The sequence below is a fragment of the Desmodus rotundus genome, chromosome 4 (assembly GCF_022682495.2).
Source record: "Desmodus rotundus isolate HL8 chromosome 4, HLdesRot8A.1, whole genome shotgun sequence".
NCBI classification, from domain to species: Eukaryota; Metazoa; Chordata; class Mammalia; order Chiroptera; family Phyllostomidae; genus Desmodus; species Desmodus rotundus.
Genome location: NC_071390.1, coordinates 26074370 through 26089785, shown reverse-complemented (window position 1 = coordinate 26089785; position 15416 = coordinate 26074370). Strand labels below are relative to the sequence as shown.

Genomic DNA, 15416 nt, shown 5'->3' with positions numbered 1-15416 from the left:
CCTCCTAATATGGACCTGAGTCCCTGTGGTATCCATGAAAATAGATAAAGGCTGGAGGAAGTCTTTTTATTTGCCCTGTTATCCCTGTGACCGAGACTGTTGTGGAGTTTTTAGTCAATTTGATGTTAGTACAGAATACATGGCTTCAGTGTCTATTAAAAAGTTAATGAACTTGTTCCCCACTGTCAATTGTACCAGGGGCTCCTGTGGGGAATGACGGATTGGGATGTGTCCAGAGGAGCCCCTGGGCCTCCTTACTTAATATTTGAGTAATTACTTTATTTTACCATCTGCCTATGTGTCCTCTTAAAAATTCATTTCCTTTTTCCTATGCCCATTGCTAGGCACCCAAGGCTTTCTTCTTTAGTGGCCTTCTGTTCCTGGCTTATCGTAGTTGCTCTGATTTTGTCTAACTGCCTACTGTATTTCCTCCTCAAGGATCTTGGTTCTGAATCCTTCAGGGAAAAGGAGTACAGGATCTTTTCTGTAACTGCTTCCTGCTGAAAGGGGGCATCATTTCCCTTTAGAGCGGCATTGTTTTCCTTCAGAGCCAAGAGATCCCTGCACTCTGTCAGAGGGGTGATGAGGCCTGGGCACAGAAGAAGGTGGTGATGGTGCCTAGAGGTGGTATTTCCTGAGTAGGAGCAGAGCTTGTAATCTGGTGGAGACAAATTCTGTTACAGTTCTCAATATTATGGGGCAAAAGCTAGAAAAAGTCAGGATCCACTTCTGTTAATAAGTGAAAAATAAAACTTTGAAGACAGTTAACTGAACTAGAGTTTAATGTCCATAAGCGTGTATTATAGAGTCTATTAAAACACAATTTCCGCTCCTAGCATCACTCTTATTTTTATCAAAGAGCCAAATGAAGACCAATTCATTTACTGCATTAAGTCCAATTTCAAATTCAGCCTGATTATTTGCATAAACACAACAGGAATCACAGATGATAATATAGGCTTTCTTAAATATGCTTTGCTGGAATCTTACAAAGAATTTCCAGATTGAGCTTTAATTAGCCCCAGAGGGCAGAGAAGGCAAGCCGCCCAGTTGCCATCAGGCTTTGCCTGCAATACCTATAACTTTGGGTGAGTTCCTCAAGTTCTTGAGATTCTTCCTTGCCATTTCCCAGGAAAGCAACATTCACTCTCTACTTGGAAAGGCGGCCATGAACCTTATGAATAAGCAAGGTACCAGGCCATTTCTCCAAGGGGCTTGAATTGGCTTCAAAGTCAATCTTCATTCTTTAAAGCTTTTGCTGACATCCAAAGTCTAGGCATGTCCTTCTAATACATGATATTCCAGTCAAAGTCTTAGTTAATAAAACCATAATTGGAAACTGGCTATGTTTGTCCTGTTATGAAAAAATCAGATTCCTATTGAATCTATGCAAACAAATATATTGCTATGGAAATAATACTACTCACTCATTAAGAGTTGCCAAATTCCAGAGGGATCAGGTAGGGAGAAAAATATAAATGCCTCAATATTGCTTATGAAAGTATAATTTACAAAATTGCTTTAAGAAAAAAACAAGTTTCCTTATGTCTAAAAAACAAAAGGATTAAAAATTAGCAATGTTTTCAACACAAAGTTACAAAAACTACAATCATCTTCAGTTCATTGTATCTCATAATCAATTTTTGTTTATGCTGATTATTTGCCAGTAATTCTATAAATCCAGTTATTCCACAGAATTCTAGTAATCTTCAGCCAGTTAAAAAATATGATCTGAAAAATTTCACTAATATTTAATTTAGAATAAGTCAGAGTCCTTTTCCATGGGTCTTTCTGAAGATGTAACATACTTGTAAATGCATCAGGGTAAAACAATGACTGTCTCTAAATGATAAAAAAAATTTCAAATGACATGGTTACAGAAATGATTATAATGCAATTGACAAAGGAATTTGCTTTCCTGTAACAACATTTTAAGATAACAGTTAGAATTACAAATTAAAGTACATCAGAACTTTGTAGATTTGTTACCAAACCCAACCAGTGGTTGGGGGGTGGGGTCCTACCACTGGTCACCTACCAGGCAAATCTCCAAAGCCTGAGATTGGTGGAAAAGAAAGGAATATTTTATTTAATGGCAAGTTTCTGCTTAAAATATCTGGGTAACAAAAGTAAGGGGAAAGAAAGTCAGAGTATAACATCAAAAAATAGTCTTATTACACCTACTACATAAGTTTGAGAACTGAAAATAACACAAGGACAAAAATCTGTTCATGGTGCTATAACCACCAAGGTCTTTGGAAATAAAGGCAAGCTTCTGCTTCAACGACTGTTCCCTCTTAAGACACCCAAGGAAAAATCACCCTGTTACTCTGCCAGCTCAGTTCAAGGTTGTACCTGGAACCTCTTCTCCCACCCAAAGGTATCATAAACGTAGGTGGCTTAGCTGGTCTCTAGTCACAGTCCAGCGTCAGGCATCTTTCAGAGTCTGTGCCCCTAGGCCTCCACTCACAGGCCTTCTGGTGACCACTGACCTGCCCCCTGCCCAGGGGAGGAGGAAGAACCAACTGAGTCTTTGCTTTCTGGCACATTCCATTTCAAATGTCCTCTCCCAGAATTTCCAGTGGGAGTGTCAGCCTTCCAACCAATGGGGGCCAGTGCCAGCCATGTTTGCCTCTGCCCCTCTTCTGGCCACCATGTTTAGCAAGGGGGCAAAGTCTCACGCTCAGCTCAAACCTCTTCCCAATTTCCAGGCGTGTGTGTCCCCCATTACAGACTCTTGGAGATTTTTATATAATCTCTAGAACATCCACTTTAATAATAAAAATATGTATATACAAATAGGACATAGTTATTATTTCTTTATTTGACAAAGCTTCTTATGTACTTTAAGCATATCAAGTAGGTTTAATTAGTTCAAAATTTCTTAAGGAGAAAAAACAAATCCTCAAGGGACCTATGGGAATGACCTAAAGCCAATTCTAGGTCAAGAAAAAGTATCTTAAAATGTAAGCCCTGGGAAGGTTGTCAAACATAATTGACGAAAAGATTATATATCATGAAACAATATTAAGTTATTTATTTACCAGAAGTGACAATAAACATATCGAACATAAATATAGGCCAGCGAAACTTTAGTTCTTATGATAAAGAATATGGGTTTTAAGGTAATCAAAACCCTCATTCACACAATATAACACATAACTATTTTAAAAAATATAGAATCTTTGCTTTCTAGACAAATATAGGAACAATTTTTTCCCCTTTTAACAGACTGGAAAAGAACCAAACAAATTCTTTAATAGCTTACTTTTGATATTTAGACTCATTTACCTAATTAAATTCATTATTCAGTTAAACTATATAATCTCCTCTCAAGATTCTCTTTATAAACCTTCTTCAACTTGCACAAGACTTTGTGTGATGTACACAATCTTTCTGCAATTTACAGTCCCTTTTAGTTCACTGCTTCTTAACTCATTCAGGAATAACCAACTTTAGAACAAATGATTTTTTTTTCTTCAATAAGTGTTTTCATACTTTATACTTTCTGTTACCAAACCATACAATTTCTTTCCAACTAAATTAGAATTCTTAATTCTTAGAAACTTTGATTTTTACTGACTACTAAAAGTAAGTAATTAGCATTCTTTAGAATGATACTTTTATGAATACATTTCGTAACTTTTAGAAACAGCCCCCCCATTGGCAAACACACTCACATTTTCAAGAGACATACTTCAAGTAAAGTATAAGATATATTCATTAACAGATCCAAATTGATTTTCTAGCTTCCCTGCAATAAGAAGCCAAAGTAGGCCAGCTCAGATCAATGAGTATTTCAGTATCCTGTTATTTCAGAATATCTAGATATTTGATGATTTTCACCATTTAACCCAGAAAAACTCTAAAGTTCTAAGTCACCAAAGACTTTGGAAAATTATGTTTAGGTTTATTTACAATTATTACTGAAAAACCTTATCAAAAACTTTTCATTTTAGTTAGATCTATTTATTCTTAACAATTTTACAAGATTTTAAAGTCAGTTATTACTCAAGCCATTTTCTTGACAAATTCTGTAAGAGATAACATGAACTTATTCCTACAAACCTGGGCAAAACAAACATGTATTTTATGCTAATAACTTTAAAAGATATCAATTAAATTAAAACCAGCCTTAATATCAAATATTTTTCTATTATGGTCCTGAAAAAATATTTGATACTGTTTTTGTTTTCCATACACATAACAGAAGACAAGATTTTCTCTTTTTTAATATGTCCTTGACAACCTTAAGGAGCCTGGAGGAGAGGTGAGGGAGATATCAGGCTTGGCTTGCTTTAGCCACTTGAGTTGTTTTAAAAAGTTCCATTTTTCTTCACATTGAGGTGGCATAGTTGCCCCCGCTCCTGCAGCCTGCTCTGGGTTTGGCATTAATTCCCCTATTGTTTCCAGGACTGCAGCAACTCCTGGACCTCTAGGAGGAGGATTTAGAGTGTTTATAAAACTTATCCCCTCATTTTTTCTACTTTCTGAGTTTTATAGTCTGGGAGGGGAGTGAAATTTTTTGCCCTCTTTGCACTATCAATTTAAATTCTTTCTTAGTAGAATCCTTGTGGTGTAACAATATGAAAGCTTGCACATAAGAAATCTTATTCTATTTACCAAAACTTTGGCAAATGATTCTAATTAGTCATTGACAAAGCATAGGTTGACCAGTCAGCTAAAATGTGATCTAATGGATTCTCTGATGGGATCAAGTCTGAGCTGCCCATTTCAAAACAGAAACAAAAACATCTAAAGCAAAGGTAAATCCCAAACAAATGAGTACTCTCAAACTAAATCTTCTAAATCACAGGTGGCAAACACAAGGCCCACAGGCCGAATCCAGCCCTCCTTGTTTGAACCTGGCAGCAGTGCTGAGCTCCTTGCCCCTAGTTAAGTAGTTACATTTATACAGTCCTAAAATTATATTCGGCCCTTTGAAGGCAACCGTGAGGCTGATGTGGCCCCCAGTGAAAGTGAGTTTGACACCCATGTTCTAAAAGGAGGGATTGGGACATTATTACAAATGACTTTCACAAGGTCTAAATGGCACAAAGCCCAAATGGTGGAGACAGAACAAAGAGCAAGCCAAGTCCTTACAGAGTAAGAAAGCAAGCGAAGAACAACTGAGACCAAAGTTTCATTTCAGACAAACAAGAGTTCTCAGAGAGCTCCCAAACAGAACAGATGAGAGCTCTCAAACAGAATATTCAAAACTGAGAAATCCATAAACCAAAATACCAACTGTGCTCCAAATCCCACACTGGGAGAATTGGTGTTTTCTTAGTCACTGAGTCGTACCTACCACCATAGAGCACCTATTGATTTCTCCAGAATCCCAGATAGTTGGGCACCCTGCATCACCCAGAGTCGTGGTGAAGGCCTTTTCTTGTCCAACCAGGAATTGGAACTGCTGGTGCTTGCAGGATGCTTATAAACTGTTAGTATGTGAGTTCTTTTTAATGAACTGAAGACTAGCTGGAGAGAAGCCTTATAACCAAGGACTTACAGAAGCCACATTGAGACTGAGACATGGGAATAACACAAGTGTCAAAACAGTTGAGAGCATCCTCATGATGACCCTTGAACTAGAAAAGCTGTCATCTACTTTTCTTGGAAGCAGTATGGCCAAGAGGAAGAATAATGTCTCTCAGATTTCAGCTTTGAGGAACAGTTCAGATTGCCAGAACTGGACTAGCACTTCTTAATTTCCAGGGATGTGAGGCCCTATGGCTTCCTTGGGAAGCTCTGCACCAACCCCCAAGCCTCACCTTCATTACCACCACCCTCCTTCTCCTAATCCCACCATCTCTGGGCTGCTGGAGTCTGTGGCCACTCAGGTGTGCAGCTCAAATCCTGCCTCACTGTAAGGAGGGAGGGGAGCACCAGCAAGAGGTAGTTGTCCCCTCTGCAGGGGAAAAGGACCACTTGGTCCCTGGTGATTCTGGGAAAAAAGCTCACTCTTCTGCAGTTGCTCTCAACGCAAGACTAATAAATGTTGCCTAAATAAAGGTTGGAACCTGAGGCGGGGGAGGGGTGCTTTGTTGCTAAGGGGTGCATACATGACACAGCTGCCAATTGTGACACAGCTGCCAATTGTTGGCTCTTGCTCAGCATGTGGGGCCAGCATCCCACTTGCGTGGGTCCCTTGCTGTGCCTTGGACCTCTGCCTGTCGTGTCCAGGCTGCACCTCTGGGCCCCATAGCTCCTCTTCACATGGCACCTGTTGTGGCTGCTGGTCCAGGCACCTCAGTTTCTGGAGTTAGCCCTAGACTCTGTCCTGGTGACCTCCGTTTCCCTGTGGGCTCACCAAGTCCTGGCCTGGATCAGTAAAACCTCACATTTGAGCCTTCATATATCTCTGAAAATGACAAACCTTTATCATTCCAACAGGAAGCCTCAGCTATACCTACAGAGTCCTCTGAGGAAATGGAACCTTCTCCAACCCATCAGAAGGCCCCAGCTTATCAACCAGAAGAAACCCCTAATGCAGGAGAATCATCTTCAATCCAGGAGAAGACGTAGCTTACTCTGCTGTGTCCCCTGAGTTGTTGAAATCATTAGTTTATCAAGAAGTTTTAGACCAGCATCCAAAGCCCCACCACCCTGAAGACGTTGAATCTTTAATCCAGCCAAAGAGCTTGACTCTGCCTCAGTTGCCTCTTGCCAATGTAGAACCTTCTCCAGTCCAGCAGAAGGGTTCAGTTCAACCTCCAAAATCCTCTGTAAATGGTGTAACTCTAGGTATGGGTGAAGCTCAGCAATCAGTGTTGCCTAATCAAGTGTTATTAAATGTGGATCTTGGTGTTTTGAAAACATCAGAGCACCCTAAAGGGATTAAGCCATCTGTAATTGAAAAGAGGTCTCAGCTCACCCTGCAAAATCGACTAAAGACTAAAGTGGGAAAACCTCCAACCAAGCAGGGTGTCCCTCCAAAGAACAATGAGGAGATAAAAAACATCTCAATCACAGCAAAAGACATCAGCTCAGCCTATATTGGAAGCTGACACTAGAGCCCTGCAGGAGACTACAGATCCATCACAACACTCTGAAGTGGTATTTCCACATCCAGAGCCTGTTCAGACTCAACCACAACCTTGTCTGAACTCACAGTTCAACCTTTGGAAATGAAGCTCGCCATAACACCATAACCTGTGGTGGAGGAGGTACATCTAACAGTGCTGTAGCAGAGTACCGCTCCACCAAAAACCCTGAGGTACACTTCTACCTCCAGAGTGATATTAGGCTCAGCAGCCTACCTTGCCTGAAATCACAGTTCAACCTTTACAGTGGACCTGGAGTTCACCATAACACCAGAACCACCTGTGGAAACCGAACATCCTATAACCATGCAGGAGACCACAGCTTCTTCAAAACAGTCTGAGTTGACACTTCCACACATGCACAGACTGGGCAGACTAAGCAGCAAACCTTGTCTGATCACAGTTCAACCATAGGACCTGGTGCTCACCATAACACCATTACCTCTTGTGGTGGCTGAACATCCTACAGTCCTTCAGCAGAATACAGCTCTTCAAAGCACCCTGTAGTGACATTCCCACATACAAAACCTGTTCAAGCTCAGCAGTCTAACTTGGGTGAAGTCACAGTTCAACTTTTAGACATGGATCTCATCATAACAGCAGAACCTACAGTGGAGGCTGAACACCCTACAGGCCTGCAGCAGACTACAGCTCCTCCCAAGCATCCTGAGGTGATACTTCCACATACACAGACTGTTCAGGCCCAGCAGCTTATGTGTCTGAAATCACAGTTCAACCTTTGCACTGGAAGCTCCCCATAAACCCAAAACGTACTGTGGAGGCTAAATATCCTACAGCGCTGCAGCAGACTACAGGTTCTTCAAAACACCATGAATGACACGTCCACACTGACACGCTGTCAGGCTCAGCAGCCTACCTTGCCTGAAGCCACAGTTCAACCTTTGGACCTGGAGTTCATCATAACCCCAGAACGTACTGAGGAGGCTGAAATCCTATAACCTTTCAAAAGACTACAGTTCATCAAAACACTGAGGTGATACACATGCACAGGCTGTACTGGCTCAGCAGCCAACCTTGTCTGAATCACAGTTAAACATTTGGACTTGGAGCTCACCATAAACACAACCTACTTCGATGCTGGACATCCTACAACCCTTGAGCAGACTACAATTACTTCAAAACACTGAGAGGTAATACTTCCACATTGACAGTCTGGCAAGACTAAGCAGCAAACCTTGTCTGAAGTCACAGTTCAACCTCAGGACATGGAGTCACCATAACACCAGTACCTACTGTGGAGGCTGCACATCTTACAGCCCTGGGGCAGCTCCTCCAAAGCACCCTGAGGTGACACTTCCACACCCACACACTGTTCAGGCTCAGCAGCCAACCTAGCATGAAACCACGGTTCAACGTTAGACTTGGAGCCACCATAACCGAGAACCTACTGCGGAGACTGAACATCCTACAGTCCTGCAGCAGAGTATAGCTTCTCCATACCCGGAGGGGACACTTTCAGATTTAGAGCCTGTTCAGGCTCAGTAGCTAACAGTGAATTCATAGTTCAACCTTGGACATGGAGCTCACCATCACACCAGAACCTACAGGGGAGGCTCAACATCCTACAGCCCAGTGGCAGAATACGATGCTCCAAAGAACCCTGAGGTGACACTTTGACATTTAGAGCCTATCTTGCTCAGTAGCTAACATGTGTGAAGTCATAGTTCATTCCTTGGACCTGGAACTCAACACGAGAGTCTACTGTGGTGGCTGAACATCCTACAGTCCTGCAGCATAGTACACCTTCAAAACCCTGAGGTGACACTTTCACATTTAGAGCCTGTTCAGGCTCAGTACTTAACATTGTGTGAACTCATAGTTCAATTTGGACCTGGAGCTCACCATGACAGCAGAACCTACTGTGGATGCTGAACATCCTACAGCCTTAAAGCAGATGCAGTTCCTCCACAGCTCTCTAAGGTGACACTTTTCATATCCAGAGTTCTTCAGGCTCAGCAGCAAATCCTGTGTCAAGTCACAGTTCAATATTTGGATCTGGAGCTCACCGTGACACCGGAACCTACTTGGGAGGCTGAACATTCTACAGTCCTGCATCATAGTACAACTTCTTTAAAGCACTCTTAGGTGACACTTCCACACCCACAGCCTGTTCAGGCCCAGCAGCCAACCCTGTGTAAAATCACAGTTCAACTTTGGACTTCAAGCTCATCATAAACCCAGGACCTACTGTGGAGGCTGTACATACTACCACCCTGCAACAGACTATAGATCCTTCAAAGCACCCTGAGGCGACACTTTCATATCGTTCAGGCTCAGGAGCCAACCCTGTCTAAAGTCACAGTTCTACCTTTGGACCTGGAGCTCTCCTTGACTCCAGAAGCTACTGTGGAGGCTGAACATCCTACAGCCATGTAGCAGAGTATAATGCTCCAAGAACCCCAAGGTGGCACTTTCACATTTAGAGCCATTCAGGCTCAGCAGCCAACCCTGTGTGATGTCACAGTTCAACCTTTAGACCCGGGGCTCACCATGACACCAGAGCCCAAGTGCAGGCTGAACTTCCTATAGCCCTGCAACTGAGCACAGCTCCTTCAAAGCACCCTGCAGTGACACTTCCACCTCCATGTGAAGAACCTCCATGTTCTGGCTCAGCAGCCGATGTATCTGAAATCACAGTTCAACCCGAGGGTCCAGAGTTCATAACACCAATACCTATTGAAGGTTGAATATCCTACAGCCCTGCAACAGAACACAGCTTCTCCAAAAGACCCTGAGGTGACATTTTCACATTTAGAGCTTTTTCAAGCTTAGTAGCCAACCCTTTGTGATTTCCCAGTTCATCCTTTGGACTTGGAGCTCAACCTAACACCAGAACCAACCATGGTGGCTGAATGTCCTACAGCCTTGCAGCAGAGTACACCTTCTTCAACATACCCTGAGGTGATACTTTCATGTTTAGAGCCTGTTCAGGCTAAGCAGCCAATCTTGTCTGAAATCACAGTTCATTTGGACCTGGAGGTCACCATAACACCAGAATCTATTGTGGAAGCTGAAATATCCCGTATCCCTGCAGCAGACTACATGAAAGTTCCTTATCCAGAGCCTGTTTATGTTCAGCAGTCATCCTTGTCTGAATTCAGTTAAACCTTTGGACCTGGAATTTATCAGAACTCAGCAGCCAGAGTCATCTGAGCAGGTCCTCCAACAACTGAACAGAAGGCCGCTGTGAACATATGTGAGCTCTGTACCTGTGAGAGTGAGACGCTGTCGTGTGTTGGTCTCGACCCAAGGCAGAGGCTCCACAAAGGGTCTGCACCAGAGGCCAATGCCTACAGTGGCACCTTCACTATTTAAATGCGAGGAAACTCTATTTGTAACATTAATAAAGATACTTGGAAGTCATACTGTTGGGCTGAGAAACTAATCCTCAGTGAAAATAACTTGAGAGAATTATATAAGGATTCAACTGAAGGCCTGCATCTCTCAAGTATTTAATTCTCAACTGTAATCCTCTGATAACTCTTGAAGATTTGTATCTTTTTAAGTTGCCAGCATTAAAAGACTCAGACGAAGGAATAACACAAGTATCACAACAGTTGAGAGAATCCTCATGGTGGCCCTTGAGTTGGAAAAACTGATTCTCCCTAGCCATTTGGCTTGCTGTCTATGCCAAATTAAAAGTGAGGCCGTCAGCAAGGTAGTCAGACTGCACCGCGACAATGAATGTCTGACATGCCTGATGAACAACTATATCTAGAAAATACAGAAGGCTCTTTCACGGAAATATTCAAGGCTGAAAGAGTAACACCAGCACTGAGGTGACGACCGAGCCAGTGAGGGCATCCCAGACAAAAAAGGCAACAGCTCGTCAGCCTTCATGAGCCTCCTGATGAAGCTTCTCAGTGAGCAACGAGAAGTGAAGGTTCCCAAGCCACAGTGGGACACAGATGAATGGGAAGATGAGAGGACAGAAGCCCAGGGTGAACAGGAAGAGCAGGAGTCACGTGAGCTCACCAGAGTGCCAGGGTAGGGTATGAACTCGATCTCGCCAGGGCAGTACCTGCAATTGTAGCAACAATGACTTTTATTTTAATTGTCTCATTGAGATCTGTCATAGAACAGCATCAAAGGAAGGTAAAGAAGGAAGCTCAAGGGGCTTTTCTCAGTTCTCCGGCATGAGACGCTCACCAAAACATGAGATGGAGAGCATTTTCTGGAAAGGGCTCAGGGGTATGTATGGACCTTGCAACACCATACGCGAGAAAAATGTGGCCTAGAAGCTACATGACAAGGATCTATCTGATGAGAATGAGCTTTTTGTCAAAATGGTGAAGGTGAAAGCCTCCACCTCAACAGCCAGGATGGCTACGAGACAGGTGAAGAAAGTGAAACGTGGCACCGCCACCAGGTGAGCCCCATCCTCAGGCTGCCTGCAAACTGTATCTGAAATGTTGGCTCAACATTGCTGACACACACAAATTTTCCTATTCAAATGTATAAATCCATGACCAACTTAGAAAGTACAAGGAGGGACCCCCCCCCCCAGAAAAAACCCTGGAATTTATTTATAAAAAATTGTATATTCTTATGTTTAAACTTAAGTCACTTTTCCAAGTACTCTCCACCTGCTGCAACACACCTATCGAGACTTTTTCTCCACTGCTCAAAAAGTCTTTGAACTCAACCAATTTTGATGCCTTTTGGTGCATCTGCAGTTTTTTGTTTCACCTCTTCCACATCCGCAAAACATTTCCCTTTGAGGCCTTTTTTCATCTGAGAGACAAAAAAAAAATTTGCTCAGGGCAAGATCAGATGAATATACAGAGGAGGACACAGGTTTTTGGTCAAAAACTGCTTAATATTTAGTTGGGTGTGGGTAGGTGTGTTGGTAAATCACCCATTGTGAAATGGGCAACTGCACTGAAAGTTTTCAAAAAAAAAACTCACTGAAGCCAAACACACCCAACACCAGCTGGTACACTGATACAGATGGGTTCCTAGAAAACTCACCTAGCGGGGGAAGCCTGTACTACAAGGGGCTCCCCTCCAGAAGATAATTCTGAGGTTTTTGGGTTACCCCACAATAATAAATGCTATTATACTATAAAGGTTTTTATTTGTTTTTTTAAAGAACTCCTCGTATATATAGAAAAATAATCACGAGGCAAACCACCTAACAGTTTTGTGTGCTGCTAGAATTAGTATAACTGAGCTCTCAAGCAGTTTTATTTCTCTACCACAGTGGAGGGAAGGGAGAAAAATGAGTGGTAAAATCATTTGTTAGTAGGAAAGGAGGCTGGGATTCCACATTCATTTTGAAAACTTTTCATGGAAAGAACTGCCGTTTTCACTCAGATATGGGAAGACTGTGGCCCAAGGGGGTGGGAAGGAGTCAGATAAAATACATAGCCGGTAGTTTTCTATTCTGAACAGTCAGCTCCTTTCAAGCCCAAAGGGCAGCACTTTCCAAGTCCATGTGGGGAACAGTAGGAACATGTTCCTTTTGCTGGTGCCCAGCTGTGCCCATGAGCAGATGGATGAAGACCTTGCAAACATTTGGCCAGGAATAACACAACCTGAAGGACTGGAGGAAGAGTTCTTTGTGTTCTTTCCTGCTTGAGAAGTACAGAGTTTAAGGTGTATCTGGTGTTTTGTAGGTTATATATTCAGTTTTTTTGGAGCAAATCTTTTGCAATTGACATTACTGAAGCATGTTCTAAGTTCTAAGCAGAGAGCTAGGATGAATGAATTATCTTTTTTTCCCCTCATGTACAAAGATTCCTTCAGTTAGGTCCTCTATTATCCTAAATGCCTTCTGGTCATTAGCCAGCATAAGTAGGCTGCCATAGGACTTCCCATAGGGAAAATTAAAATGTGATTTTCTCCTTTCGTTACTTAGTCTCTAGGCTGAGAACTCCGAGTAGTAAGAAACACAGGATAAGGATGGGGAAGACTGAGCCTTTCTGAGAGTGCACTCCTTTGCTGAATGCCACTTTGAACGGAAAGAAGAAATCAAATGGCAATTTCCAGTCGATTCTGGGTTGGCCCCGTGGAGGCTCTGGCTTCTGGGTAATGTCCACAAAGGTCACAATAGTTGTCAAAGACATTTCTGTTACTTTGGAATCCTGCAGGAAAGAAGTCCATGACAGGTCAGCACTTGGTACCAATTCAAATAGCCCTCTACTTGACAACTTAGTACTCCCCGAAAAAAAGACCAAAACCAAATTGCTATTAAACAAGATACCTTTTTCTCATATTGGTCCTATGTAGTTTTCTGTGAGGCACAGAAAATGAATTTCTTAGCAGCAGTCCTTGACACCAGCCCTGGGAACAATTAACACCTACCTGAAGACTGACTCTAGCTTCCCCCAACCGGGAGCTACCTGGTATCAGAGAGGCCAGAGAGCAAAACTGCTATGTATGACATGCTTAACAGCTCTACCTTACAGGTCCAAGAAGCTTCCAGGCTCTAAAACAGTACACTTGTACTAGTGGAAGTAGGAGTGGCAATTCCATTCTTTATTCAATTGTAGAAGAAACTAGAAACTTCATGAAAGAAGCAAAGAACTCAGAAATGGAGATTAAAAAAAAAAACAGGTTCACAGAATCTCAGGATTAGAAGGGATCCTCCCAACCACCCACCAGTTCAAGGCAAATAAAACAGATGCTCCCAGGAGAAGAGGCCTTGTCAAGCTGACTCAAGGCTCTGACCTAACAGAGAAAGCTTTCGGTAGATGTGGCTGCAGCCTGATGACTGGAATTCCCAGACATGTGGGAGAAACTTCTCACATTAAAGAAAAAACTACCAAATAAGCACAATAAATAAACTCAGATGAAGATAACATGTTAACATCTTAAAAGATATGTAAGGATATAATGAAACAGGGAAAAAGGAGGAACTCTTAGATATTAAAAGTGTAATGCCAAAATAAAAAATTCAGTAAGAAGGTTAACAGACAAAGTTGAGGAACTCTTCTAGAAAAAACAAAAAGCTAAAGAGATAGATAATATAAGAGAAAAGAAAAATAGGTAATCAGTTTAGTGACCCTGTAACTGATTAATAGGAGTTCCAAAAAGAGAGAACAGAGAAAATAGTGGGGAGGAAATTAAATGTGTAATACTAATAGAAATTTCTAGGAATTGAGATTTCAGAGTAAAAAAACCCCACAGATTGTTTGATATGATGAATGAAGAAAAAAATCTATTTGAGGCATAATATGTTAGCAGCTTCAGACTACTAGGAGTAAACTGGAGATCTTAAAATGGTGCTTGAACAGCAGTATTAGAAACTGGAAGACAGTGGAAGGACGCCTTCACAATTGGGAGTGAAATCGTTTTCAATCTAGACTTGTATACCTAGGCCAATGGTCAATTATGAATCATGATGATGATGATGGTGGTTGAACGAAGTTGTCTTTAGATGTGTGAACTAAAGGAAAAATGTAGTTTACATGTGCCTTTTTTCAAAGATGTTATTAGAATTTGAAGTCCACCAAAACAAGAGGGTAAATCGAGAAAAAGGAGAAACCAGTGTTCAGTCAACAGTGAATCTATCACAACTAAGAAGCAAGAGCAATTCCCAGGATGACAGTAAAGAAAAGTCCGCTGACAACCGCGGGCAGGACACAGTCCATACTACATAAGGTTATGGAGGTCTCCGTGAAGAAAGCATGTAGGAAAGGTAGAGCGGATAACATCATATGGCAAGTTTGAGTGTTTAAAAAGCTGCATTGAGAAATTTTACAGAGCTGTTGGACAGTGTGAGAAGTCTTAGCCATCAGCTAAAAGAAAAGTAAAGAAATGAAATATGAGGTAATTATTAATTTCAAGAAGAATGAAAAGTTTCACAAAAATTTAACTCCTTGACTCAACATTTATATAATCATAATATTGAAACACTGAATATTTACTTAATAAAACATTTTGATGTAACTACCTTGGGACAGTAACGGAAGGGTAAGACAGACTAACAGATCTCAACTCACTTGCCAAAATAGGAAGTCAATAGATTACCTATAAACTCCTGATTCAAGAGATAACTGAATAAAATATTGTTTAGAAATTGAGGTAAATACAGAAGAAAAGAGCAAAAGAGTTTAACAGGTAATTTTTGGAGATCAGGATGGTAAGGAAGATTTTAAGACTTTATTTTTTATAAGAGATCCTCTTCTGGCATTTTTTGCCTTTAAAAAGATATACATGTTATTTTGATAAATTAGACAACTATTAATTTGAGAAATTACACCACTATCTAGCACTAGCCTAATCTGCAAGGGAACTCTGAAATACAAGGCAGGCCTCACAGTCCCCACACCTTGTGCTGTTCCCACCCAAGGAAAGGGAGTGGGGCTTTCATATTCCTTCGCCCTTAACCCACAGGTTAAGGGC

The 15416-nt window shown here is 41.6% G+C and overlaps 1 protein-coding gene across 2 annotated transcripts in view; it reads right to left on the bottom strand.

Moving 5' to 3' along the window:
- Positions 1-4545: 4545 nt before the first annotated feature.
- The window catches only part of TCTN3 (tectonic family member 3), a 28906-nt gene continuing 18035 nt past the window's right edge, over positions 4546-15416 (bottom strand). For both annotated transcript variants that reach the window (XM_045197484.3, XM_024563210.4), the window contains one exon: positions 4546-13153. In XM_045197484.3, the coding sequence (XP_045053419.2) occupies positions 13041-13153 (113 nt within the window). In that variant the 3' untranslated portion in view covers positions 4546-13040. The remainder of the gene's footprint in view (positions 13154-15416) is intronic.